The sequence below is a fragment of the Leuciscus leuciscus genome (assembly GCF_965113295.1).
Source record: "Leuciscus leuciscus genome assembly, chromosome: 1".
NCBI classification, from domain to species: domain Eukaryota; kingdom Metazoa; phylum Chordata; class Actinopteri; order Cypriniformes; family Leuciscidae; genus Leuciscus; species Leuciscus leuciscus.
Genome location: NC_138725.1, coordinates 30,330,099 through 30,357,419, shown reverse-complemented (window position 1 = coordinate 30,357,419; position 27,321 = coordinate 30,330,099). Strand labels below are relative to the sequence as shown.

The following is a 27,321-nucleotide window of genomic DNA, read 5'->3' as shown; positions in this document are numbered from 1 at the left end:
CTCCTCATCCAGTCCACTCCAAAACAGGTCCATGAGCTGGGTGTCATCTAAAGACGCTAAGTGACAGCAAGCCAGACAATCCCTCACATACCTCTCGATAGGTTGACCATCCTGATACATGGAAGATAGCCATCTTATTAGAGCTCCATTACTGACAGCTGCTGGATCCATATTTTGGCGAAGTCTTCTGTTACGAACCGCTCCGAGACACGAAGGTTGAGAATCCAAATGCAGCTTTTTATTAAGGGGCAATCCAGAGGCGTAATCCAATGTACAGGCAAGAGTCATACACAGACAGGCAGTCAAAACAAACAAAGAAACAAAACAGGCAGGGACCAGAGGCAAGAGAGTAATCCAGGGAACAGGGCAAGATATCCAAAACCAAGAGACAAGAAAACCAAGAGACAAGAAAACCAAGAGACAAGAAAACCAAGAGACAAGAAAACCAAGAGACAAGAAAACCAAGAGACAAGAAAACCAAGAGACAAGAAAACCAAGAGACAAGAAAACCAAGAGACAAGAAAACCAAGAGACAAGAAAACCAAGAGACAAGAAAACCAAGAGACAAGAAAACCAAGAGACAAGAAAACCAGGAGAATGCTCAGAAATGCAGTGTAACACAAACAAGACTTCGCGGTGAGTGAATGAATGAACATGGTATAAATAGACTGAGACTAACAGGGTGATGGGACACAGGTGAATGCAATCAGTGATAATGAGGTACAGGTGACTGTGATGAGTGATCAGAGATGATGAGTCCGGGCAGTGAGTATGGGAAATGTAGTCTGAGAGTGAACGTGAGTGTCTGATGTGGAGTGCCCTCTGGTGGCTCTCAAGGGCACTCCAGCTGGTGACCGTTACACATACTCTCTGACTCAATATAAACCAATATCCCTCGTGTTAATGTTACTCCAGTAACTCCACTGATGCTATAAGTACACATTTTGATTATCTGTACTTTACTTGAGTATGTTTTTTTTCTGGAAACATTTTACTTTAACTTCCCTACATTTGAAAGACAAATATCGTACTTTTTAATCCACTACATTTCTGTCAAAGAGTAGAAAGTAGTTATGTATACAACTCCACAAACAGCATTACCAGCTTCACTTATTACTAACCAGACTGACTTTATTTCTGTCAGACGTCTACAGAAGTTTTATTGAGAATTAACAGAGGTTTAACTCTAATGTGTTTCATGTGAAGTCACCATAACAGTGATTAGTGTTTCCATTAGTTGGGCTCTTAACTCTGATTATAACTTTTATCTAGTTTGGCTGATGTGACTGCAGTTAGTGTATATTTGATTTAAAAAATTCAGCCTTGGTGAGCTTTAGAGACCTTTAATTTTTTTTTTTTTAATTTTTTTTTTTATAATCCAAACTTTTGACCCGTACTGTATAGGTCTATTATACACACACAGTTCTCACCATTGTAGAGTTAAACCTCTGTTAATTCTCAATAAAACTTTTGTAGACGTCTGACAGAAATAAAGTCAGTCTGGTTAGTAATAAGTGAAGCTGGTAATGCTGTTTGTGGAGTTGTTTAATCCTCCTCTGCTGAGATCTTCACAGATTTAATGTCTTCTTTTCTCTTCAGTTGATTTCATCTTAGACTGTGTCTGAAGTCAGTTGTAGTTCTTGTGTTTCTGCTCGTCTCTTTTTCTGTTCTCTTCAGAGGTGTAAAGTCCAGGGCTGCATTCAGCCCCGACAAAACGTTGCACAACATTTTGTAAACAGAAACGGTGATGCGTTGAACACACTGTTCTAGATATAGTCCATCTTAGAGCTTAGATCGGGCCCAAAAAATCAAGCCAGAGTGCCCGACCCTACCCGAGCCCGTGCACGTTGTGTCCCGTCCCGGCCCGACACAAAACTGTAATTATTAAAAAAAAAGATATATGTGCATGGGCCGTTATAACCAGGGGCGGCGCCAGATAATTTTTAACGCAGGTGCTGAGGGGGTGCTATATATATTATATATAGCCTAAGTACTATTAATAAATGAGCAAACATTGGCCACTTAATATTTAATATTCAATTATTTTAATGATCACAATTATTCAATTGAACAAGCATAACATTCAGCATTCAATCAAATATTCTTAAAGATTTATTTTTAATAATAATGTTATTTCAGCATAATATCTCATTATTTCAACTTAAAATACTCAATACTTAATAAAAGAAAGGTTTTCTACAAAACAAAACTTAATGAAGTGGTCAAAATCATGTCTGACACACTTCATGTCTCCTGATATATTGCGCAGCCTATTTTACTCATGCTGTCTACTTTTCATAATCAACATAGATGGAAAAAAAATAACATTATAATATTTTAACAAATATGAAACAGAGATTCTGGTCAAATGATTGTGAAATAATGATTATGTTAAAACATAACCAACACCATCAGATCACATTTTCTCTTTGTTCATCTGGCTGTTATAACTCATGTACAGCAGCCAAACAAAAACTAAAGTTAATGATGTAAGGGTCAAGAGCCCAACTAAAACAAACACTAATCACCATAATGGTGACTTAAAATTACGGTTTTCTCCTTCAGTGATTCTGCTTGTTAACACCAGGTGTCTTTAATGTTGGCAATAAAAAATTTTTTTGGTACATTTTACTCATTTTAAATGGTTAACTTTTAAGGAATTAATTTGATTAATTATTACTCAATTCTAATTTGTTAAATTTAATTAATAATATTGCTTGTAATCCGTTGCCTCAATTTTATTGATTAGATATAGCGTATTCTTTTTTACAGTGCATGAAGTGTTGCATTTGTAACAATTCTTGATCAAGGGCCCAGCCCGGCCCGAGGATAGTGGCGGGAAATATCGGCCCGACCCGGTCTTTATAATATGTACTGTTCCATCTGGTTTTGACGTCTTGCTGAAGACGTTTCAGGGGCATTTGAAATTCATGCTGAATGTCCCCCATCCACGAGTATGCTAATGGGGAATATTTGAAGTGCCCCACAATTTTTCTGGCACTTGCAATTGCGTCAATCAAGCTTCATTGGGACAAAAGTCCCTCGTTAACAGCAAGCTGCATTGAGCGCGCGATACAGCCCAAACTAGGGTCTCCCAAATCATCCATCGCTTTCTTCATATTGCTGGCATTGTCCCTCAAAATTACATGCACTTCGGATATAGTGATTTTCCACCCATCAAGCATTTCTTTGATTGAATCTGAAATAGCCCTGCTGGTGTGTGACCCTCTCATTTCCTTTACGTGTAGCACAGTGCTCTGCAAATCATAACTATCATTCAACCAATGTGCCGTTAAACTTACAAGGGACATGGGGCACACGTCGGAGCTCCAAATATCTGTAGTGAAGCTGAAGGACTGCACATCTTTTAATTGGTCTGCAACGTGTGAGGAAACTCTGGAATACAGCTCAGGCAAAGCGGTCTCAGAAATGTATGTTCTAGATGGCAAACTATATCGTGGTTCCAGATGTTCTATGAGGCGACGGAAACCAGTGTTTTCGACAACAGAGATGGGCTGATCATCTAGAACAATGAATTCAAGTACCTTTTCTGTTATTTTTACAGCTTTAGGATTCTGATTTGGAAGTTTTTCTTGCCTCTGAAACGCATCTGTCAAGGTCAGCTGCTTTGCCTTTGACTCATCCTTTTTCCGTTTGATTTGCGCGAACTCCTCGTGTTCTTTTGCGTGATGCTTCTGAAGATGCTTGATTAAATTTGTCGTATTGTAATTCGAAACACTACTTTAGTTCCACCTCTTGAAACGTTGGCTTTGCAAATATTACAATTTGCAGTGCTACTCGCTGATGTATCAAGGGTAAAATATTTCCAAATCAGGGACATGTTTAATGCGCTGAGGTACTTCGAATGTAAAAAATTCCCGCTCAACTTGCCTGTAACACTCACATGTGATTGCGCAAGCAGTGCAACATATTTTAAATGTATTTAATTTTTTAAGGCAATGTTTAAAAATAAATAATTGAGTTCTTATAAGAATTATTATAGTTTTTACAGTAGGCCATCATTTATTGCTATTCATTCATCAACCACTGGTAACACGGTATCGAATTTGGATCGGTCACGCATCACCGATATCCGATCTATTCAAAAAGCTTGGATCGGCATCGATACCGATCCAGAGTATCGGATCGATGCATCCCTAATATACAGTATCTCTCCCTCTCCATATTCTGCTGCACTACAGAATATCACATAATTGCGATGAGGATCAATGGAATTCGTGTGATGGAGGAAATGTTGAGTGTTAATAAATTTAACAGTTAACAGTTAAATGCCAAATGTGGAGGAGGACATCTGCAGCTTGAACATAAAACAGAGAAATGGTGCTCTATAATATCGGAACGAATAGAGAAGATTCTCAGAGAAAACAGTGAATAATTTCTCATATGTGAACTATATGACTATGCAGAAGGCATAATCATATTGTAAGTATTCCTACATTTGAAATATTCATTTGAAACATATCCAGCCATATTCAGACACTGGGTTATTGAATATTAGGGACTTACATTGTATAACATTTAACTTGGGTAGAGTGCATAGAAAAAAACAGGGGTTTTGACATAGTAGTATTGACAGTTTTATGTCCCTGTACACACCTAACATCTGAATGACAAAGAACAGATTACAGTATCTTTCTTACAGTGTAATGCAGGCCAAGTCTAACTTGTCAATTATTTTTCTGTAGCCATTTGATAGATTTAGTTATTCCTGATAGATCAGAGCTGTACTCAAAGCCCACCAGTGGTTTCAGAAGCACCATGTGATCAATCACAGTTAAACTGATAAAGAAGCAGTTCATGTAAACAAAACTACAGTTAACGTTTAAGCCATGATGCATAATTGTGTATTGAATCGTGATATATTTATTGCAAAGTGTATCATATCTTATACTAGATATATGTAGAGCAAATTTGAGTTTAAATGTTTAACTAAGAATTGTAGGTGGCCCCACAAGTGAGACAATGAAAATGTTATATCTGAAAATGCTGCAATAACCTGTTTTGTTGTTGTGATTTAAGGAAGTGTATGCGTGAGCAGAAAACAGAATCTGTGTTTTGTGTTATGTGGAAGTGATAGAAGACTGAAGGACTCCGTATCAAAACTTATAAGAGGAAAAAAGAAGATTCTTCCCCCCTTACACCTGAAAGAGAAAGAGTGTGTGAGGAGAAACCTGGAGCTTCTTGGACGTGTGATCAGTCTGGTAGAGCTTCCAGCTCTCAGTCGGCTCTCAGAGGAGGAAGTGATGCGTCAGACTCTCCGCTGTGTGTCTCTCTGTGATCCTGGAGTTCATGTTTTCCTCCTCATTGTTCCTGATGCTCCACTGACTGATGAAGACAAAGCAGAATTGGTGGAGATCCAGAGGATATTCAGGTCAATATTCAAAAACCACCTCGTGGTTCAAGAGAAGAGCATGATTAATAAACTGATTAGTAGTAAAAGTCTATATAATACTTCAGCTACTGAGACGTCTCTTCAAACACTTGGAGGTCATCGTTTTGTTCTGGAGAACAGCTCACAGGTTCCAGCTCTACTTCAGGAGGTGGAGAACATGATACAAGAGAACAAAAAGCATTTCTACACCACTTTTGTGTACCTTCAGGATCGAGTAGAACTGGAGAAAAACAAACACAGAGGTGAAATAGAGGAACTGAGAAGATCTATGATGAAAACTCAATCAGGTATGAGTTCATGAAAGTGTGTTGATGTTTGTCGTTATGTGTTCAAATCCTCCTAAGAAGTTGGAAACTCAACTCAACTAATTCGGTCCAGTTAAAATCAACTTAAATACTTTTGTTCATCTAATGAGTAACAGAAAGTCGTTTTAACTTAAAATTGTTTGTCAAGACAACTAAAAAAAACAAGTTGAGCCAACTTGAAAAAAAAATAAGACAACCTATCGCATTAAAATTCTTAAGTTAGCTCAACTAATTTGCTCCAGTTAAAGTCAACTTCAAAATTTTTGTTCATCTAATGAGTAACAGGTAGTCTTTTTAACTTAAAACTTCTTGTCAAAACAACCAAAGAATGTGTAGCAATGCAAGCAGCTGTTTTTTCATCTCCATGTTTGATTTTCAAAGGTAACTACATGACATGAACATCATTTGCCTCTTAAAACTAGAGCCACACAGTTTACCCATTGCAAAAGTATGAACAAAAGTATTTAAGTTGATTTTAAATGGAGTTGAATTAACTTAAAAAGTTGAATGTGATAGGTTGCCTTGTTTTTTTATATACCCGCATACCTTTTCTGATACTCTCAGAGGTGATTGGGGCTCTCAAGGACGACCCCCTTTGTGTTTGACAGAAAGGGAACCCAGGATTCCATTTACGGGTTTAGAATGACACATGGTTAACTAACAGCCCTATTGTGTGGTAAAATCTCTTACGAAACAAAAACATATTTCCATACATTTACATTTTCAATTTATTAAATAGTTAAAATATATAGAACATTTCTGAAACAATATATTGTGTTAAAGGAGAACTCGGCAACTCTAGCGAACTCTAGTCACTTCTTCGCTGATTTTCCCTTTTGTTGTCGCATGTTTGTTGTGGGGGGGTGGATATTTCACAACACGGTCGTAAAAAACTCACTTGCGGCGGCCTCCTCCCCCTCTCTACCGCTGCTCATGTGCGTTTGTTTTGATCGGAGCAAGCCAACTGTATCGTGTGGAGCTATGTCTACCGAGGTGGGTAATCTGGTAATACATCATACAAGCGTGTGTGTTTATGTCGAATTGCCGTAAAGCAATTCGTGTTTCGCGCTCGTTCTCGCTTCTCACGAGACTTCCAATTTCTATCTTGCCAGGACGGTAGTCCCCAAGTTGCAAGGTTGGTTTTCCGCCTGGGAACGCTGGGGGGAGCGGGGAAAGTCACCAATATCACTAGAACAGGTTTTTTAACCATTCAAATGATTTCTAGACAGTTTTATTAAGTTAAAAAAGTTACCAAGTTCCCCTTTAATATGTTGTGTTAATATATTAAAATATATTGAATAATACATAAGGAACTGTAAAATGTAATTGAGTATACTTAGACAACTTAAGAAAACTGATTGCCTTAAATTTCTCAAGCATGTTTTACTCAAAGTTGTAAAGTAATACTTAATAATACTTAGAAATAAAATTGTTAATATGTTGTACACCTGAAAAGGGAGAGAAGATTAAGCACAGAACACACAATTAATTATCCTCACCGCAAACTTTATGTGGAATCTCTTTTGTACCAATTATCAATAAACAACTTTTAAAAACAGCATCATTCCCAGAGAACTCAACTCAACTTTATTTATAGAGCACTTTCAACAACACAAGTGGAACCAAAGTGCTGTACAGAAGGTATAAAAGAGAAAATAAAAACAAAGACATAAAAACAATGCAAACATATGACATACACAACTTACAAAGCATTTTCAAATGCTAAAGAAAACAAATAAATTTTTAGCGCACTCTGAAAAACACCCAATGAAGGACAAGTTTTTACAGACAGAGGAAGGTCATTCCAGAGCCTAGGAGCTGCAACAGAGAATGCCCGATCACCTTTACATTTTAAACGGGATCGCGGAACTATGAGAAGCAATTGATCATTTGAGCACAGAGATCTACTGGATTGACAGCGGCTGATTAAATCAGTAACATACTCACACAGCAAAATCTGGGGATAATAATTTAACTCTGGGGATTTTGCTGTGCAGGTGTTAGGCCATGCAGAGACTTAAAAACATACAACAACACTTTGTATTGAATTTTGTATCGTATGGGTAACCAATGTAGTTTAATAGTAGCTATGTCCAGCAATGTTTTAATGATCTGAAAGTTTTTAAATCACACACAGACATTAAGAATCTACATATGAATCTCAACAATGGTGGTAATCACACAAATGCTTCATGTTGCAGTGCATGATGGGAGCCACCAATCAGAACGCATCAATGGCTCACATCATGCATTGCAGCATGAATAAATTATGCAGCTGAATTGTCCTGTAATTTTCAATGTTTTTTTCTGTTTGCTTTTATTTTGCTATTGTTTTGTTATGACTTTAGTAGCTTGTTTTGTGATGTTCAGAGTTTATCTGTTTGTCACTAGTTTGTTTATTGTCACCATTGTTGAGATTCATATGCTGATTCTTGATGTCTGTGTGTTTAAACACAATAACTTTTGTGCCCAAAGTATTTTCAAAACTGTTCATATTGCTGTTGGATCTCAAACTGTAGAATCTCAGGACTACAATCACCAATACTAAAATGAGACATCAAGCATATAGTAAAAGATTTAGACTTTGAATGACACCAGGGAAGCAGGACACTACATGTTGATAATGTCATTATCATCAAAACATATGGTGAGCAGGTCATGTTTTCTCTTGCAGTAACAAATGTGTTTTATAAACACAATGTTAGAACAGTCAGAGAAACATTAACATAAAAAAATGAAAAGGGTCAAGAGCCCAACTAAAGCAAACACTGACCACCATAATGGTGATGTGACAGGAAAATTCCATAAAACATTACCATCTAAACTTCTGTTGAATCTCAAGAACTTTTGTCGATGTATGACAGAAATAAAGTCAAACTGGTAATAATAAGTGCAACAATGTGTAATGACTCGAAGTCAGTAGTTCTTGTGTTTCTCTTTTTTATGTTATTGTTTTTTTCTCTTTCCTTCAATGATTCTGCTTATTAACATCAGGTGTCACCACTAAGGGCCAATCATCACTTAAATAATCACTTAATTATCTCATTAACCTTAACACTGCTTCAGTGTTAATTTTAACACCCTGTAGTGTGGACACATATGTACACTGAGGAGTGTTAATTTAACACTGGGAATTTTGCTGTGTAAATAAATGTGAAATAAATGTCCGCATACAGATGATACTGAATCCCAAATTTCGCAAAAATCAAACCTAGAGAAAGCATATAAAGGGAAAATAAAATTGGTCACAGTATAGAGCCCTGTGGAACCCCACACACAAGAGGTGCAACGGAAGAAAAATAATCCCCTAAACTGACTGAAAAAAATCCTATCTTTCAAATAGGAAGAGAACCATTTCAGGGCTAAGCCCTGAATACCAACACTGAATCCTGCAGTACATAAAGCAAGATTGGTTTGATATTTTAAAAGATGATTCAAAGTAAAATTAGTTGAACAAATATCAATTTTATGTCCATCTTGATCTATTTTTCATCACTGAAATAATATTATGTCAGGGTGCAAACCTGATAAAGAAAAAAATAATGTTAAGTTTTAACCTTGATTCAATGTTGGTCCACACAAAAGAGGGTCAAACACGGACTGTTTCAGTTAACCCCACAAAAACACCAATATAATGATGATCAGGGATAAAAAAAAAAAACAGTCACAAACATCATAACTTCAAATAAGACAACACGCCCTCAGAGCTATACATGCCTCTACAAAAAACTTCAACATTGCCTAAAACAAATGTCAATCTTCATACCATGTCAAGCTCAAACCTGCCAAGGTATGTGATTTTCTCTCTCTGTATATTTTCTCTCTCTCCATTTCTCTCTCTCTGTATTTTACCCAGATGAACACTGTCAGCAGCTTTTAATGTGTGACTTCACAAACAGTAACTGAAACCTCATGGATCTGTTTCTCCTCTGACATGTTTTGTCTTTAGTATGGATTTAGTTGGAGTGAATGCAATTGAAACAGCAGCTCTTGGGAGACCCTTCCAGCTCGGCATGCTGTATGACTGCAGAAAGGACATGTTAGTACCAGGTACCAAAATATAACATTATCACAGATTCAATATTACTTTGATTTAATGAAAACTATTTTCTGATGTGAAATGCGTTTATAATAAATTCACTGTTGAGAGTTAAAACACAATTTTTCTGTTACAGGTATTAGACTTTGGAATAAAGAGCAGCTGCAGCAGAATATTTGCTCTTGTGCCCAAATTAATACAGGATTCAATGTTACAGCTTTAGACTCCATTCAGGACAAATCTAAATTACTGAATATTGACGGTGGACTCAAACTGAGTCTTTTAGGTGATCTCATCCATGTTAGTGGAGCAGCAAAGTATCTCAAAGACACCAAGACATCTTTCAAACAGCAGAGACTGACGCTACATTATCATTCAACCAGCAGGTTTGAAGAACTGACTGTGAATCATTTGCCTTCTGGAAATATTACTGACGATGATAATGACATTGCCACACATGTAGTGACAGCAATACTGTATGGAGCAGATGCCTGCTTTGTGTTTGACAGACAAGTTTCTTCAAACGAGAACAAAAAATCAGTAAAAGGAGAAGTAAAAGTGGCTCTTGAGAAACTGCAGGGGATCATTTCAGTGGGTGCAAATGCTGATCTTAGTGTAAATCACAGTCAGCAAACTGCAGTCAAAAAATTCACTTGTACATTTTATGGCGACTTCCAGCTACCGTCTAACCCGACCTCTTTTGAAGATGCGTTGAAGGTTTTTGCTGATCTTCCAAAACTGCTGAAAGAAAACCAAGAGCTGGCGGTTCCACTGAGAGTTTGGCTTTATCCTCTGGACAAACTTTATACAAGAGCTTCAAAACTTCATAAAGACATCAGCATGGACCTAATCATGGAGATTGAATCAGTGATTGAGAGTTTAAATACAACAGAGATGAAATGCAGTGACCTTCTGAAAGACTCGCCTGCTCTGACTTTTGCTGCATTTCATGATAAAATTCTGCACATGAAGCAAAACTGCTACAAGTACAAGTTGAGACTCGTGAAGACACTCGGCTCTCTGCTGCCAAACATCCGTGGGAATGTAATGAAGGAAACTGAACTGAATGATCTTCTGCAAGAACATGATAAATCTCCATTCAGAGGAAGTAATCTTGCAGAATGTCTGAATGAAAGAGAAAGAGAGTCTGAAATCATTAAAACAATCCTCAGACAGTTGAAAAGCGTTGAGGTAAAAGACAACATTGATCTCATCAAGATGGATCTGGAGGTCGGGAATCTAGTCAGTTACACATTCACGTCACTGAAGTGCTCAGATGTGCTTCTTCAACAAACTGCCTATCTGAGTCCTTCAACACAAGGAGAAACGGATGGGAAGAGCCTTGATTTCAAGCAAAAATCTTGGCTAACTCCTGAGATCCAAAATACCATGAGGAGCAACTTAAAGATATTTAAGAAGTTGATCAATTTAAATAGCTGTAAACAAGACAGATACATTGTGTCCTCAAAGGAAATGGAGAATCATCCTGGATCCTGCATTATTCTGTATGGAAGTGAATGTGATGAAGTTGTTTGCTTTACTCCTCCATCCACACCAGCCTGTCCAATCACTGAAGAGGTCAAAGGTCAGAGTGTGGTTCTGAAGGTTCCTCCGTCATGTCCTGCTACAGAGGAGCTCAGATTACTGTACAAACCGAAGCATGACACAGTCTGGAGATCTGAAACTTTGGTGAAGGATCAACACACAGTTACTCTGACTGATCTGAGACCAGGAACTGAGTATGACATCAAGTGTGCAGCGGTGGGGAAACTCAACTACACCATAGACAGTGACGTGATCAAAGTTACCACAAAGGTATGATGATCATTCATCAAATATCACCTGGCAATAAATACATTAAAGGGATACTCCACTTTAAAATGAAAATTCTGTCATCATATACTCACCCTCTTGTTGTTTCAAACCTGTATGCATTTCTTTCTTCTGCTGAACAAAAAGGAAGATATTTAGAAGAATATCAGTAACCAGACAGTTTCTGGTCTCATTGACTTCCATAGTAGGAAAATACTATAGAAGTCAATGAGACCAGTAACTGTCTGGTTACTGACAATCTTCTAAATATCTTCCTTTCTGTTCAGCAGAAGAAAGAAATTCATAAAGGATTGAAACAACATGAGGGTGAGTATATGATGACAGAATTTTCATTTTAAAGTGGAGTATCCCTTTAAGTAACTGTACAGAAATATTTTTATTTACTCTTATTGCAACTTCAATGACTTAAAGGTACAATACGTAAGATTTTGTATCAAAATGTCCAAAAACCACTTGCACAGTTTTACTGTATATATTTATTTCAATTATGTACTTATACTATCCTAAATGTTTCCAAGAATTTGTCAATTCAGAGAAATTCACAATTTTAAATAGTACCCGTCCCTTGTCACTTGTCGCCTGTCACTGACGTAATATCCGCATTATCCCTGGTTTCCGCTCCTACTGCCATAGTAACCTTGGCGACAGATGTGGACAACTGCGTAATTGTTTAGCGGCACACGGTTGTTGTTTCGTTCAAACATTATAGATCATTGCAAGCAGACTTTGGGACAAAAGGTGAAATAAAACGTGGATCAATATCGGCGTGGCGTTTTCGAGATGTCGAGAGCTTTGCGACAAACTTGGACTTGACAGAGACGCCGCTGTTGCATGTACTTTATTAGACAGGTGAACAAATGTACATAAAACGAATCAATGTTATGGTTCAACATGATATGAAATGTTAGAAAATGATCAGTATGTTATTCTAATGTTGATCTAGCTTACTGCTAGTCTCATATAGCCAACATACTAACACACAGAATAACATAACTTTCAACACACTCAAATGCTGTTTAGTATGATAGTGTAACATTAGACCAAGTGAAACAACGCTGCGTTACCTCAAGTTTAATTCGTCAAATAAACTGACCTGTGTGAGTAGTAATTTAGCACTTGCGGGTAGTTCGGTAGAATGAAATGTCCTCATTCCTTTATATACGCGGATCTCGCGTGTGGCGCTGATATCTGTCTCATTAGCAGTCATGCCCAGCTTCATACCACAGTCATGTTAAAAACATCAATGTTATCACTCATCCATACACATTATTAGATCCATCAGCATGACAGCAAGTTCCATGATTCTGCTTATTCACTGCGTCATCAATCTACGCCTTTGTTATTGTAAGAGGTTAGCGACCTCTAGCGGCAAAAAAAATACATATTGTAGCTATATATATCTATATGTTCATTAGAATCAAGTGTGTTTTTCAGCAAAGGACAAATAACCTAGTAGTTAAAAGTTTAGTTTATTCAAAAATGAAAATTATTCCATTAATTACTCGCTCTCATATCATTTCCAACCCGCAAGACTTTCGTTCATTTTTGGAACACAAATGAAGATCATTTTGATGAAATCTGAGAGTTTTCTGTCCCTCCGCAACTGACACTTTGACGCTTCAAAAAGTTCATAAAGAGATCATAAAACTAATCCATTAGAATCGAACTGTTTAGTACAAATTTTCGGAAGAGACACAATCGCTTTATATGATGAAAAGATTTAATTTAGGCTTTTATTCTCATATAAACATTTATCAACTCACACATCACTCTGTCTCCTCTCCACCATTAAGCTGGTGTGTGGTGCACGTTCTGGCACATTATGTCTGCCGTCGCATCATCAGATTCCCCCCTTCCATGTAAAGTACTTTGAGTGCCGAAAAAAGTGCATATAAATATAATGAGTTATGATAATTATTATTATTTGTGGTAAACGGAAGCTCAGGCATGTTCGCATGTTGTGTGTGGTTCATTCTCGTGTGTTACGCAGCACGTTTGAGCTCCTTCAAGAAGTAATGAGGTTTATTCTCGTGTTACACAGCACGTTTGAGCTTCAGCAAGAACCAATGAGGATCATTCTTGTGTCACGCAGCACGTTTGAGCTTAAGCAAGACCCAATGAGGTTCATTCTCGTGTTATTTTAGCTTCTTCAAGAACCAATGAGGTTTATTCTCGTGTGTTATGCAGCACGCTTGAGCTTCTGTAAGAACCAATGAGATTTATTTATTGAGTGCCGAAAAAAGCGCTATATAAATGTAATGAGTTATTATAATTATTATTATTTGTGGTAAACGGAAGCTTGAGCATGTTCGCTTGATGTGCGTGGTTCATTCTCGTGTGTTACGCAGCACGTTTGAGCTTCAGCAAGAACCAATGAGGATCATTCTCGTGTTACGCAGCATGTTTGAGCTTCAGCAAGAACCAATGAGGGTCATTCTCGTGTTACACAGCACGTTTGAGCTTCAGCAAGACCCAATGAGGATCATTCTCGTGTTATGCAGCACGTTTGAGCTTCAGCAAGACCCAATGAGTTTCATTCTTTTGTTATGCATCATGTTTGAGCTTCTGCAAGAACCAATGAGGTTCATTTTCGTGTTAAGCAGCACGTTTGAGCTTCTGCAAGAACCAATGAGGTTCATTCTCGTGTTACGCATCATGTTTGAGCTTCAGCAAGAACCAATGAGGGTCATTCTCGTGTTACACAGCACGTTTGAGCTTCAGCAAGACCCAATGAGGATCATTCTCGTGTTATGCAGCACGTTTGAGCTTCAGCAAGACCCAATGAGTTTCATTCTTTTGTTACGCATCATGTTTGAGCTTCTGCAAGAACCAATGAGGTTCATTTTCGTGTTAAGCAGCACGTTTGAGCTTCTGCAAGAACCAATGAGGTTCATTCTCGTGTTACACAGCACATTTGAGCTTCAGCAAGAACCAATGAGGGTCATTCTCGTGTTACACAGCACGTTTGAGCTTCAGCAAGACCCAATGAGGATCATTCTCGTGTTATGCAGCACGTTTGAGCTTCAGCAAGACCCAATGAGTTTCATTCTTTTGTTACGCATCATGTTTGAGCTTCTGCAAGAACCAATGAGGTTCATTTTCGTGTTAAGCAGCACGTTTGAGCTTCTGCAAGAACCAATGAGGTTCATTCTCGTGTTATGAAGCACGTTTGAGCTTCTGCAAGAACCAATGAGGTTCATTTTCGTGTTACGCAGCACGTTTGAGCTTCTGCAAGAACCAATGAGGTTCATTCTCGTGTTACACGGCACAATTAAGCTTACGTAAGAACCAATGAGGTTCATTCTTGTGTTACACAGCATGTTTGAGCTTCCACAAGAACCAATGACGTTCATTCTTCTGTTACGCATAACATTTGAGCTTCAGCAAGAACCAATGAGTTTCCTTCTCGTGTTACATAGCACGTTTGAGCTTCAGCAAGACCCAATGAGTTTCATTCTCGTGTTATGCAGCATGTTTAAGCTTCAGCAAGAACCAATGAGGTTCATTCTCGTGTTACGCAGCACGTTTGAGCTTCAGCAAGTACCAGTGAGGTTCATTCTCATGTTACTCGGCTCGTTTGAGCTTCAGCAAGACCCAATGAGTTTCATTCTCGTGTTATGCAGCATGTTTAAGCTTCAGCAAGAACCAGTGAGGGTCATTCTTGTGTTACGCAGCACGTTTGAGCTTCAGCAAGAACCAGAGAGGTGCATTCTCGTGTTACGCAGCACGTTTGAGCTTCAGCAAGTACCAGTGAGGTTCATTCTCATGTTACTCGGCTCGTTTGAGCTTCAGTAAGACCCAATGAGTTTCATTCTCGTGTTATGCATCATGTTTGAGCTTCTGCAAGAACCAATGAGGTTCATTCTCATGTTACGCAGCACGTTTGAGCTTCAGCAGGAACCAATGAGGTTCATTCTCATGTTACTCTGCAAGTTTGAGCTTCAGCAAGACCCAATGAGGTTCATTCTCATGTTACTTGGCAAGTTTGAGCTTCAGCAAGACCCAATGAGTTTCATTCTCGTGTTAGGCAGCACGTTTGAGCTTCTGCAAGAACCAATGAGGTTCATTCTCGTGTTACGCAGATCTGCCGCAAGAACCAATGAGGTTCATTCTCGTGTTACGCAGCATGTTTAAGCTTCCACAAGAACCAATGAGGTTAATTCTTGTGTTACGCAGCACGTTTGAGCTTCTGCAAGAACCAATGAGGTTCAGTCTTGTGTTACGCAGCATGTTTAAGCTTCCACAAGAACCAATGAGGTTCATTACCGTGTTATGCAGTATGTTTGAGCTTAAGCAAGACCCAATGAGGTTCAGTCTCGTATTAAGCAGCACGTTTGAGCTTCCACAAGAACCAATGAGGTTCATTATTGTGTGTTACACAGCACGTGTGTTACGAGAATGAACCTCATTTCAATCTGTTCATCATATAAAGCGATCAAGTCTCTTCAGGAAATTTGGACTTAACTGCTCAACTCATATTGATTTTTTTTTAAATAATCTCTTTAACTTTTTGAAGTGTCAAAGTGTCAGTTGCGTAGCTGTCAATGGAGGGACAGATTTCATCAAAAAAATCTTCATTTGTGTTCCAAAGATGAACAGAAGTCGTACGGATTTGGCACAACTTTAGGGTGAGTAATACAATTACAGAATTTTATTTTTGTCTGAACTATTTAAGGTTGAGTACTGGAAAAGACTTAATATAATAAATATCTCACTGTGTTTTTTCTGTTAAACAGAGAAAAAACAAGGACATTGGAACAGAGCAGAGCAGAGTAGAAAAAATATATCATCTATTTCACAGACTTCATCTTGAAGACAAGTACCACAATAAACTGAGACCTGCAGATGTTCTTCAGATATTTGCTCATTCACTGCAGTCCCATGAGTCTTGTGCTGAAGAGGAGCTGATTCAGACTTTCCTACAAAAACTAATGATGATGAACTACAGAGCAAGATACATTAAAACTAAAGAGAAAAACAAGGAAGATCACACTCAACAAATTAACAATCAATCATCTGAAGATGAAAGTGATATTTTTCATGAAATGTCTTTGTCTAGTGATGGATCAAGTCAGTCTCAGCGAATCCACCCGATGGATGTTCAGATGGCCGCGTTTCATTGTGCTGATGGTTTCCTGAAGCAGCTGATGGTCACTAAACTGTCCCAGTGTCAGTACGCTCTGCCTCTGCTTGTTCCTGATCCAGACACACAACAGATTGAGTTTCCTCTCTGGACATTCAGACAAATCAACAAGAACTGGAAGATGAAAAACATCAACAATGAAACCATCATTCAAATCCAGCCGATCTGCAATGCAAAAACTCCAATGGTGTCTTTCTTCAGGTTTGGCTCAGTGTCTTCATCCAAGTCTCAGCTGATGAACAGTCTGATCAATGAGAAACACAACACGTTCTTCCACAGGAACTACCCAGGCAGCAGCAGAACCAGAGTCCTGATGGATGGAGTGGTGGAGATCGCCTGGTTCTGCCCCTCTGGGAAAAACACGGATAAATTCACTGACTGTGTTGCGTTCTGTAATCTACATGGTGATGCAGGAGACCATGAGAAACAGCTGCAGATCCTCACTGAAATGTCCTCAGTCAATGTTGTTCTTCTACCACAACTGGACAGGAATGACAAAAGTGCAGCAATAATACAAAACCTGTACAAGGACTCAAAGCCACTCATTTGCCTTTTTACTGAAAATGAATCTGCTGTAACTGAAGTAAAGAAAAGGAAATACAAGATTGGTCTAAGAGACAGAAATCATTCAGTTGTACTTGAAGAACTCAGTAGAACTATAAATCATTGTCTCTCAGAATCATCTTCCACTTTCAGACTTGAAGATGTCTCCAAACACTCAGACATCAGCGTAGATGAGGAAGATGATGAAAACTGCAGGAGAGGAAGAGAAGCAGCACAGCAGATGATGAGTTTACTGGAGAAGAAAGATCTGACAGAAATCAAAGAATCATTTCTGCCTCATCAGGGGAAACTGTGGCGTCAGTGGAGTCAGAAGAACAAAGAACTACATCGAACTCGAGCAAATGAGACAGAACTGGACATCAGTAGAAAGAAAACAGAGATGAAGAAAATCCGTGAACAGCAGCATGAATCTGACATCAGGGAGTTTATTAAGATCTTTATTAAAGAAATGAACTCACATGCTGCAAACAACATGTATTTTCTTAAATGGCTCAGAATCTTCCTGGATGAATATATCTCAGCTGACCTTTCTGATCTACATCACAAATACGATGAAATGTGGTCAACAGTCTTAAAACTGAAAGAGAATTTTGATAAATCTGAACAACTCAAAGCTGAACAAGCAGAACTTGAGAGAATATCTGAGGAAATTCAAGCTGCAGCCTTTGGTTTGGAGCACATCATGAGAGAGATCGGTCAGATCTACGAATCATGTTCATCTGTGAAGAAGAACAAGAAAGATCTGCAGTTCGACTTCTCTTCTCTCCCGAGTCTCGCAGCAACGATGATGATCTCTGGATTTCCACTGGAGCTGATGGATGGAGATGCTGCTCATGTTCCTGTGATCTGGATCTCTGCTGTTCTAGATAAACTCATCCAGAAACTGGGAGAACAGAGAGTCTTTGTGCTGTCAGTTTTAGGTCTTCAGAGCTCTGGGAAATCCACCATGCTGAACGCCATGTTTGGACTCCAGTTTGCCGTCAGTGCTGGCAGGCTCACCAGAGGAGCTTTCGTGCAGCTGGTCAAAGTCTCAGATGAGATGAAAACAGAGATGAACTTCGACTATATTCTGGTTGTTGATACTGAGGGTCTCCGTCCCCAAGAACTGGCTGGAAGGTCAACAAAAGATCATGATATTGAATTGGCAACATTTGCTGTTGGTCTTGCAAATCTGACTTTGATCAACATCTTTGGAGAAAACCCATCTGAGATGCAGGACATTCTTCAGATTGTTGTTCAGGCCTTTCTGAGGATGAAGAAGGTCAGACTATATCCCAGCTGTGTGTTTGTGCATCAGAACATCTCAGACATCACAGCTGGAGAGAAAAACATGGAGGGAAGGAGACGACTCCAGGAGACACTGGATAAGATGACAAAACTTGCTGCAGAAGAGGAAGACTATGATGCAGAATGTTTCAGTGATGTCATTGACTTTGATGTTCAGAATGATGTGAAGTATTTTGCTCATCTTTGGGAGGGAAACCCACCCATGGCACCACCAAACCCAAAGTACTGCGAGAATATTCAAGAACTAAAGAAAACTATTATGTCTCATGCCTCAAAGTCACATGGAATGATGCTGATAGATTTAAAAGATCGTATTAAAGATCTCTGCGAGGCATTACTGAAGGAACGATTCATCTTCAACTCCAGAACTGCTCTGGAGATTTCAGCCTACAGGAAACTGGAGACCGAATACAGCAAGTGGTCCTGGAGTCTTCACAGTGCCATGATTGAAATTGAGAACAAACTACACAACAAAATAGAAAATGAAGCAATTCATGAGGTTGAGGAATCTAATCTTCAAACAGAACTGAAAAAGACAAGTGAAGAGGTGAAAAAATCAGTGTCAGAACTCTTTGAGAAAGACACAGATGCAGAAATACTGATTCAGTGGAAATCATCATTTGACATAAAAATTGATGAGATTCAGGAAAACATTGTGAGAGAAACAAAGAGGAAATTAAATGAGATTTTTCAGCAGCGAGACCTGAAGAAAAAGATTGATGCTCAGAGGACAAATCATGAAAACACTCTCTATGAAAAGAGCAAAGAACTTGCCTTACAACTCAAAGACAAAGCAAATAATGAAGAGACACTGAAGAAAGAATTTGATTTGTGTTGGGAACAGAGTGTGAATAGGATTATCTCAGACACTCCTCCAATCAAAGACATTGACATAATGAGAGATGTGAGAGAGATCCTCAAAAACATCTATAGAAGTGCTCTTGTATACCATTGCAGTGAGAGCTGTGATATTTTTACTGTGTCGACATACTCTCAATATGCTATTTTCAGAAAGTCCACAAAAACAGTTAAAGAAACATGTGGATTTGCTCAAACTCTTTCTCCAGAAGATGAAGCTCAAATAAGATCATTAGTCAAAGATGTTGCTCAGCAGACAGACAGAATGATTTCGTCATTTAACATTTCAAAGATGAGATACAACATCAGCTGCATTCAACAGCTCATAGATTACATCAAGAAGAGAGTAACAGAACATCAGAAAGGACCAGTGAATTATGTGTTCAAGATTGAATTCTTCATGGATTTGGTTCTTTCCATCTGTAAGAGAGCAAACAAGATGATCACTGACCAACACAGACTATTCAAGGAAGCCAATGATCATGTTCTCTATTTGGAGAGGAAGAGAGAAGAATATTACAGTATTTTCCAGAAATACTGTCATGGAGCAACATCAGCTGCCATTTTTGGAGAGATCATCTGTCAGAAACTTAAAGAGCCCATTGAGCGGAGTGTCTACAAGAAGACTGCCAAAGTTCTGACAGATGAAATAATGAAAAACTGTGAATCACTGAATGGAAACAGATCAAATCTGGAGAAACACATCCTGAAGGCACTGGCAGAAGAGGAGGATTTTGACAAATACATGAACTACATTCATAATACCAGAGATCACTTCAAGAGTTTCATCAGAGATGAAGTCAGACAGTACATAAGTGAAAAGTTCAGTGTCAGTGTTTTACCCAAAATGAAGGAGAACATTAAACTCTTGCAGCAGAAGATCATGAAAGCAGCACATGAATCTACTGAACATGTTCAAGTGAACAGAGGAGATGTTGGTTTGTGGTTGAAGAGTTTCACACAGCAGCTCTCAGATGAGCTGATCTTCTCTGAAAAAGACCTCAGTGGAGTGAAACATGATGATGTTGATGATTTCATCCTCCTAAAAGATGTGATAAGAGAAGAACTTCCTCTTGTAATGTCCTATATGAGCAGTAGATTCAACACAAAGACTTTTCCCGCAAATCTGGACTATAAGTTCAGGCCAGATGAGATTCTGATTGATCACTTCTGTCAGTGCTGTTGGGGTCAGTGTCCATTTCGTAAAGACGTCTGCACCAACACCATAGAAAACCATCATGGAGATCACAGTTTTGCTTTCCACAGAGAGAGAGGAATTAATGTAAGGCATTTCCCTCAAGCACAGTATCTCTGTGCTGTTGTTTGCAAAAAATTAGTGGCAAGTGATGCACCAGATGGAAAGTTCCCTTGTCGAGAATACAGAAGAGCAGGAGGAGTTTATGAAGACTTGAGCATCACCCCTGATCTCTCTGAACTGCCCTACTGGAAGTGGTTTGTGTGTCGATTCCAAGAAGATCTGGAAAAACACTACAGTAAAACATCTGAGGGGAGTTTTAAGATATCAGAAGAATGGAGAAAATACTCAAAACAGAATGCTATTGAGTGTTTGGGTCAATGCATCTAATGGAGCAGAGAGTGAATAGCCAGGATAGTGCGAACCAGGGCTTTCAACAGGCCGGGCCGGGCTCTGGTGCTTCACTTTAACCCAACAAGACTCTCTGGAACAATGTCACACAAACCCATAATTTCACCAACAAATGGAAGTTTTTTCAGAAAACTAATAAGAAAGAAATCACTGGAAACAAGCGATCCCAAAACGAACATTATAAAAGCTGCCTTTTGTTGCCATTTTTGTTGTTAACCTACATGAAGTACCCCTGTAGTCAATAATTGCATCCCTTAAAACTCACCTTTGATCACCAAAATGACATATGTAAAAGTTTTTTCCTTTAAACTTTTTTTCTTAATAACTCGCCACCCTTGCCTCATTTAGTATAAGCGGTTCTATGAATATGCGAATGAGCCCCGCCTCCGCATTCAATAAAGTGGTATTTACCATTATTTCACAAAAGAAAGAAGACACACAAAGTACTTATTCGGTCGTGTCTATTTCTGTTTATAGTCACGGGACACGGACACCATTTACAATTTACAACATAAACCATTTCTGTCAGGACCACTATCGTCAAATACGATTGACAATTAGCATACAGTTAGGATTGACGGTATGGTTCTGTTCTGCAGCGAGAGCTCCCTGCACATCCATGCAGCCTAGCATGGATAAGAGTAGGGAGAGCAGCAATAACTCCTATTAACAGAACCAACATAAATGAATTGCAGATATCGCTAATGTCAATATTTTAATGTAAAACATAATTAGAGAATTTTGTCTGATTCAAAGGGGAATCAGAATGCCATACTGACTGGAAGAGAGGAGGAGCTGCACAGTAAATTCCCCAGTGTTAAATTAACACCGCTCGGTGTTCATATGGGAACCACCAGCAGGGTGTTAAAAGTAACACTGAAGCAGTGTTAGAGTTAATGAGATAATTAAGTGATTAATTGAGTGATGATTGTTTGATTATTGAAGACACCTGATGATAACAAGCAGAATCACTGAAGAAAAGAGAAACAAAAGAACTACGACTGACTTCAAGACACAGCCTTAGATGAAATCAACTGAAAAGACATGAAATCTCTCTTATTACAAACCAGACCTTTGACCTTATTTCTGTCATTCATCTACAGAAGTTATTTTTGAGAATGAAAAGAGTTTTAGATGTTGATGTTTTATTGCATTTTACATTTACATTTAGTCATTTAGCAGACGCCCTTATCCAAAGCGACTTACAAATTAGGACTAAATTCAGCGAGTCATCATAAAGAGGCAAAAGCAACAACAACGCAGGAAGTGCTCAAAATACGAAGTTCAGGTATTATTCAGAGTAGCATAAGCCTGATAAGTGATGTTTCAAAGGGAAAGGAAATTTTTTTTTTTTTTTTTTTTTTTTTTTTTCTATAAGGTTAAGTGCTCACGGAAGAGATTGGTTTTCAGCTGTTTTTTGAATGTTGTCAGGGATTCTGCATTCCGGATGAGGGTGGGGAGAGCGTTCCACCAGCATGGAACTGTAAATGAGAATGTTCTGGAAAGTGATTTTGTGGCTTTCTGTGATGGAACCACGAGACGTCGCTCGTTGACCGATCGTAGGTGTCTGGTAGGGATGTAGACTCGTAGGAGTGAGTGAAAGTAGGAGGGAGCTGAGCCTGTGATAGTTCTGTAAGCAAGCGTCAGTGCCTTGAACTTGATGCGAGCAGCTAGAGGTAGCCAGTGCAGAGAGATGAACAGAGGAGTGATGTGGGCCCTCTTGGGCTCGTTGAAGACAAGACGAGCTGCAGCATTCTGGATCATCTGTAGGGGTTTGGTCGCACATGCTGGGAGTCCAGCCAGAAGGGCATTGCAGTAGTCAAGCCTAGAGATGACCAGGGCCTGGACGATAAGTTGTGTTGCATGCTCAGTTAGGAAAGGCCTGATCTTCCTGATGTTGTGCAGTGCAAACCTGCATGATCGAGCTGTCTTTGAAATGTGATCTGTGAAGGTCAGCTGGTCATCAAACGTTACTCCAAGATTTCTGACCGATCTTGATGGGGTGATTAATGATGACTCTAGCTGGATGGTGAAGTCGTGCTGGGAAATGTTTAGTCGCCATTATGGTGATCGGTGTTTTATTTAGTTGGGTGGTTTGACTCTATATATTTTTTTATGATTGTTGATGTCTTTGTAACAGTGTTTACCAAAACACATAATTTGTTGCAAAGAAATCAATAAACAAAGATGATCAGGTGATATATATTTCATCATCATCAAGAAAAATGATTGACAAATGTCTTCATTGACCAAAAAAGGTTTCTTATTATTAACAGATTTTGACCAAAAGTAATTTTATCAATACTTTTTTTCCAAAGATTAAACATTCTGAATTTTTATTTCTAAATACATTGGGAGAAAATAAAGCGCAAAGACACACACACACGTGCTAATATCAAGATTCAGCTTATGAATCACAACAATGGTGACATGCTTCATGCTGCAATGCATGCTGGGAGCCATTAGTTTTATAATATGGTGGTTCCCAGCATGCATTGCTGCATGAAACATGTCTCCATTGTTGAGATTCATATGCTAATTCTTGATGTTTGTTTGTGTATATATAATTAATAATTTGCTCCACAAGGTATTTTAAAAATCACAATTCAGAATGTCTGTCCTGTGGTAAGAAATTATTGTTGGTGAAAAAAACACAAAAAACTTTTAATAACAAATAACCATTTTTGCTCAGTTATGAGATTAGTAAATCATTCTAATTCATGATGGTTCAAATTACATCATATGATCATCTATCTATTATTTCCAATAAACCATAAACATCTAAAACTCTGTTCATTCTCTATAACTAGTTGTCAATAAGTGAAGCTGGTAATGCTGTTGTTTAACCCTTCTCTGCTGAGATCTTCAGAGATGTAATGTCGTCTTTTATCTTCAGTTGATTTCATCTCCAGAAGTCAGTTGTAGTTCTTGTGTTTCTCTTTTCTTCAGTGATTCTGCTTGTTATCATCAGGTGTCTCAATGCTCAATCATCACTCAATTAATCACTTAATTATCTCATTAACTCTAACACTGCTTAAGTGTTACTTTTAACACACTGCTGGTGGTTCCCATATAAACACAGAGCGGAGTTAAATTTAACACGAGGGATTTTACTGTGTGGGGATGGAGGAAGGTAATTCACTCCTGAGAAATGCGATAGCTGTTGATAATACTGAAGGAGCTTAAATATGAATACAGAGATAGGCGTCGTATTCCTATATACACTCACCTAAAGGATTATTAGGAACACCTGTTCAATTTCTCATTAATGCAATTATCTAATCAACCAATCACATGGCAGTTGCTTCAATGCATTTAGGGGTGTGGTCCTGGTCAAGACAATCTCCTGAACTCCAAACTGAATGTCGGAATGGGAAAGAAAGGTGATTTAAGCAATTTTGAGCGTGGCATGGTTGTTGGTGCCAGACGGGCCGGTCTGAGTATTTCACCATCTGCTCAGTTACTGGGATTTTCACGCACAACCAGTTTACAAAGAATGGTGTGAAAAGGGAAAAAACATCCAGTATGCGGCAGTCCTGTGGGCGAAAATGCCTTGTTGATGCTAGAGGTCAGAGGAGAATGGGCCGACTGATTCAAGCTGATAAATGAGCAACTTTGACTGAAATAACCACTCGTTACAACCGAGGTATGCAGCAAAGCATTTGTCAAGCCACAACACGCACAATCTTGAGGCGGATGGGCTACAACAGCAGAAGACCCCACCGGGTACCACTCATCTCCACTACAAATAGGAAAAAGAGGCTACAATTTGCACGAGCTCACCAAAATTGGACAGTTGAAGACTGGAAAAATGTTGCCTGGTCTGATGAGTCTCGATTTCTGTTGAGACATTCAGATGGTAGAGTCAGAATTTGGCGTAAACAGAATGAGAACATGGATCCATCATGCCTTGTTACCACTGTGCAGGCTGGTGGTGGTGGTGTAATGGTGTGGGGGATGTTTTCTTGGCACACTTTAGGCCCCTTAGTGCCAATTGGGCATCGTTTAAATACCATGGCCTACCTGAGCATTGTTTCTGACCATGTCCATCCCTTTATGACCATCATGTACCCATCCTCTGATGGCTACTTCCAGCAGGATAATGCACCATGTCACAAAGCTCGAATCATTTCAAATTGGTTTCTTGAACATGACAATGAGTTCACTGTACTAAAATGGCCCCCACAATCACCAGATCTCAACCCAATAGAGCATCTTTGGGATGTGGTGGAACGGGAGCTTCGCGCCCTGGATGTGCATCCCACAAATCTCCATCAACTGCAAGATGCTATCCTATCAATATGGGCCAACATTTCTAAAGAATGCTTTCAGCGCCTTGTTGAATCAATGCCACGTAGAATTAAGGCAGTTCTGAAGGCGAAAGGGGGTCAGTCACAGTATTAGTATGGTGTTCCTAATAATCCTTTAGGTGAGTGTACATGGATCAGCTGATGCGAGCTTGACTAACGTGACCTGCCAGAAATAAAAGCTTTAGCGTAAAGTTCTGCCAGGAAGACTCAATGTTACGTCACTCGTTATTGATTTTACATTAAATTTAGAAAAAATATATAATTTCTACAAATATGCCACCAAAAATACAACCTGAGGAGCTTTAGCACTCTCTCCAGTGACATTCCCAATACAGTTATATTTTCAGTCAGAGAAACAGAGGAAGCTCCCAAAATACCAGTGTTGCTTTATTTTGCTGACAAATGCAGAGCTGAAATTAGACAGTCCGGTATAAAAAGATGAGACGTACTGACAGAATCCTTTTTGTAACACTGCGTGCGGAGATGAACGACTTCGAGGTGAATCTAGCCGAGCACGTACGTCTCATCACACTGGCACCAGATTGCACATCTATTTTAGTTGCTTATATTTACAAAATGAGCCTACAATAGCATAAGCCTTTTTAAATGAACATAAAGGTCCACATTTAATAAAAAATTTTACAAAACTTAAGACACAGTGTAATCACCATGGGAAAATCTCAGAGTAATACTGGGAGTTGTGAAAAATATGATACACCGGTGTTTTGCCAGATGAGAAGTTTATCCATGTATCATCTTTTGACTCATTTTTATAACTGTATCATATATCTCTTTTAATTTCTTTTATAACTGTTTTAATTTTCCTTGCTTTTGTTTTGTGATTATTTTAATTCCTTTCTGTAAAGCACTTTGAATTGCCATAGTGTATGAAATGTGCTATATAAATAAACTTGCCTTGCCTTAATGAAATGTTAAGTGAAATTAGAAAATATTTAAGAGATTGTTGATTTAGTTGTATACATACATGTTCTCATATCCATATATTTTGTTCTAATGTCACAAGTAATAATCTCAAGGTTTACTGCTTTACATTATTCTTTTGTAGTGTGAAATTGGTGGTGTATACTCAAATAAACATTGTCACGTGTGTACCTTACTTCTTCTCACCGCTGATTCCTGATGGTTTAGAGGACAATTATTCTGAGTCGCCCCCTTGCCGTTTCAAAGAATAATACAATGGCGAGCACTTTAAGCTTGGTTTATTCTTGCCGCATCTGTATGATTGCAAAGGTGCGAGTGGCAAAAATTATATCATTGCTGTGTGGGCGGTCGTTCGCATTGACTGCACGAGACCCCATTTCGCATGGCAGTGTGCACGGCATTTATTTAACTTTCTGCGCAGCTCCGATTACAAGGATGCATTCGAGGCTAATCTGGCCGAAAATGTACGTCTCACCACATCGGCACCCAGTTTGCATGTGTCTAAATTAGATGCTTACATTTAATTGAGCCTACAATACCAGAAATTGAAACTGTTTTGTTGTAATTTAAAGTTGAACAGTTATCCTGCAGCTACAGGGAAACACTGACCAGTTGTACTGCTTAATTCAGCTTTAACAGTTATACAAATGCAGATTTGTGAGCATAAGTGGAACTGAAGGTGTGAGAATAAACACAAATTACACGTGATTGTTATCATGCGGTGTATCCGGCCAATCGTGGAACAGCTGTGTCGTCATCATCAGAGCTGGAGAAACAGCGCCATCTGAGTCAGCCGGTGGCACAACACCTGTTGCTCTCCACACGCTCTCAGCATTTGAAGCAAACGATCCCACCCTCCCTGCACATTGCTGTCCAAAGCCAAACCTCCTCCAAAACACATGAACCTGTGTTGTGCCGAATTTCGAGCCCCTGCCAAATTTTTACCCCCCTTATTAAAGTCAGTACCTGATTGCCTAATCCTAAACCCATCCCTAATCCTAACCCCTCCCCCACAAGTTAT

At 38.8% G+C, this 27,321-nt stretch overlaps 1 protein-coding gene and 1 long non-coding RNA gene across 3 annotated transcripts in view; one reads left to right on the top strand and one right to left on the bottom strand.

The window, feature by feature from the left end:
* LOC309503405 overlaps positions 1–27,321 on the bottom strand; it is a 311,403-nt gene that overhangs the window by 89,919 nt on the left and 194,163 nt on the right. The window contains exon 2 of the long non-coding RNA XR_014207632.1: positions 8,740–8,768. This is a non-coding gene — a long non-coding RNA (uncharacterized lncRNA). The remainder of the gene's footprint in view (positions 1–8,739; positions 8,769–27,321) is intronic.
* On the top strand, positions 5,135–23,388 carry LOC309497840 (interferon-induced very large GTPase 1-like). Of its 2 annotated transcripts, XM_082168162.1 has the most exons (5): positions 5,135–5,392; positions 5,541–5,700; positions 9,668–9,768; positions 9,894–11,572; positions 16,327–23,388. In XM_082168162.1, the coding sequence occupies exons 3-5, from the start codon at positions 9,669–9,671 to the stop codon at positions 21,025–21,027; spliced, it is 6,480 nt and encodes a 2,159-aa protein (XP_082024288.1). In that variant the 5' UTR covers positions 5,135–5,392; positions 5,541–5,700; position 9,668; the 3' UTR covers positions 21,028–23,388. The 2 variants fall into 2 exon arrangements, with proteins under 2 accessions (XP_082024288.1, XP_082024287.1); XM_082168161.1 differs by lacking the exons at positions 5,135–5,392; positions 5,541–5,700 and adding an exon at positions 9,471–9,508.

What these genes read in the sequence shown, in the direction of transcription:
- LOC309497840 (XM_082168161.1), top strand. Translation starts at nt 9,486, where the DNA reads ATGTCAAGCTCAAACCTGCCAAG. An exon ending in TCAAGCTCAAACCTGCCAAG is followed by an intron (nt 9,509 to 9,667) that starts GTATGTGATTTT and finishes TTTTGTCTTTAG; the next exon opens with TATGGATTTAGTTGGAGTGA. An exon ending in TGATCAAAGTTACCACAAAG is followed by an intron (nt 11,573 to 16,326) that starts GTATGATGATCA and finishes TCTGTTAAACAG; the next exon opens with AGAAAAAACAAGGACATTGG.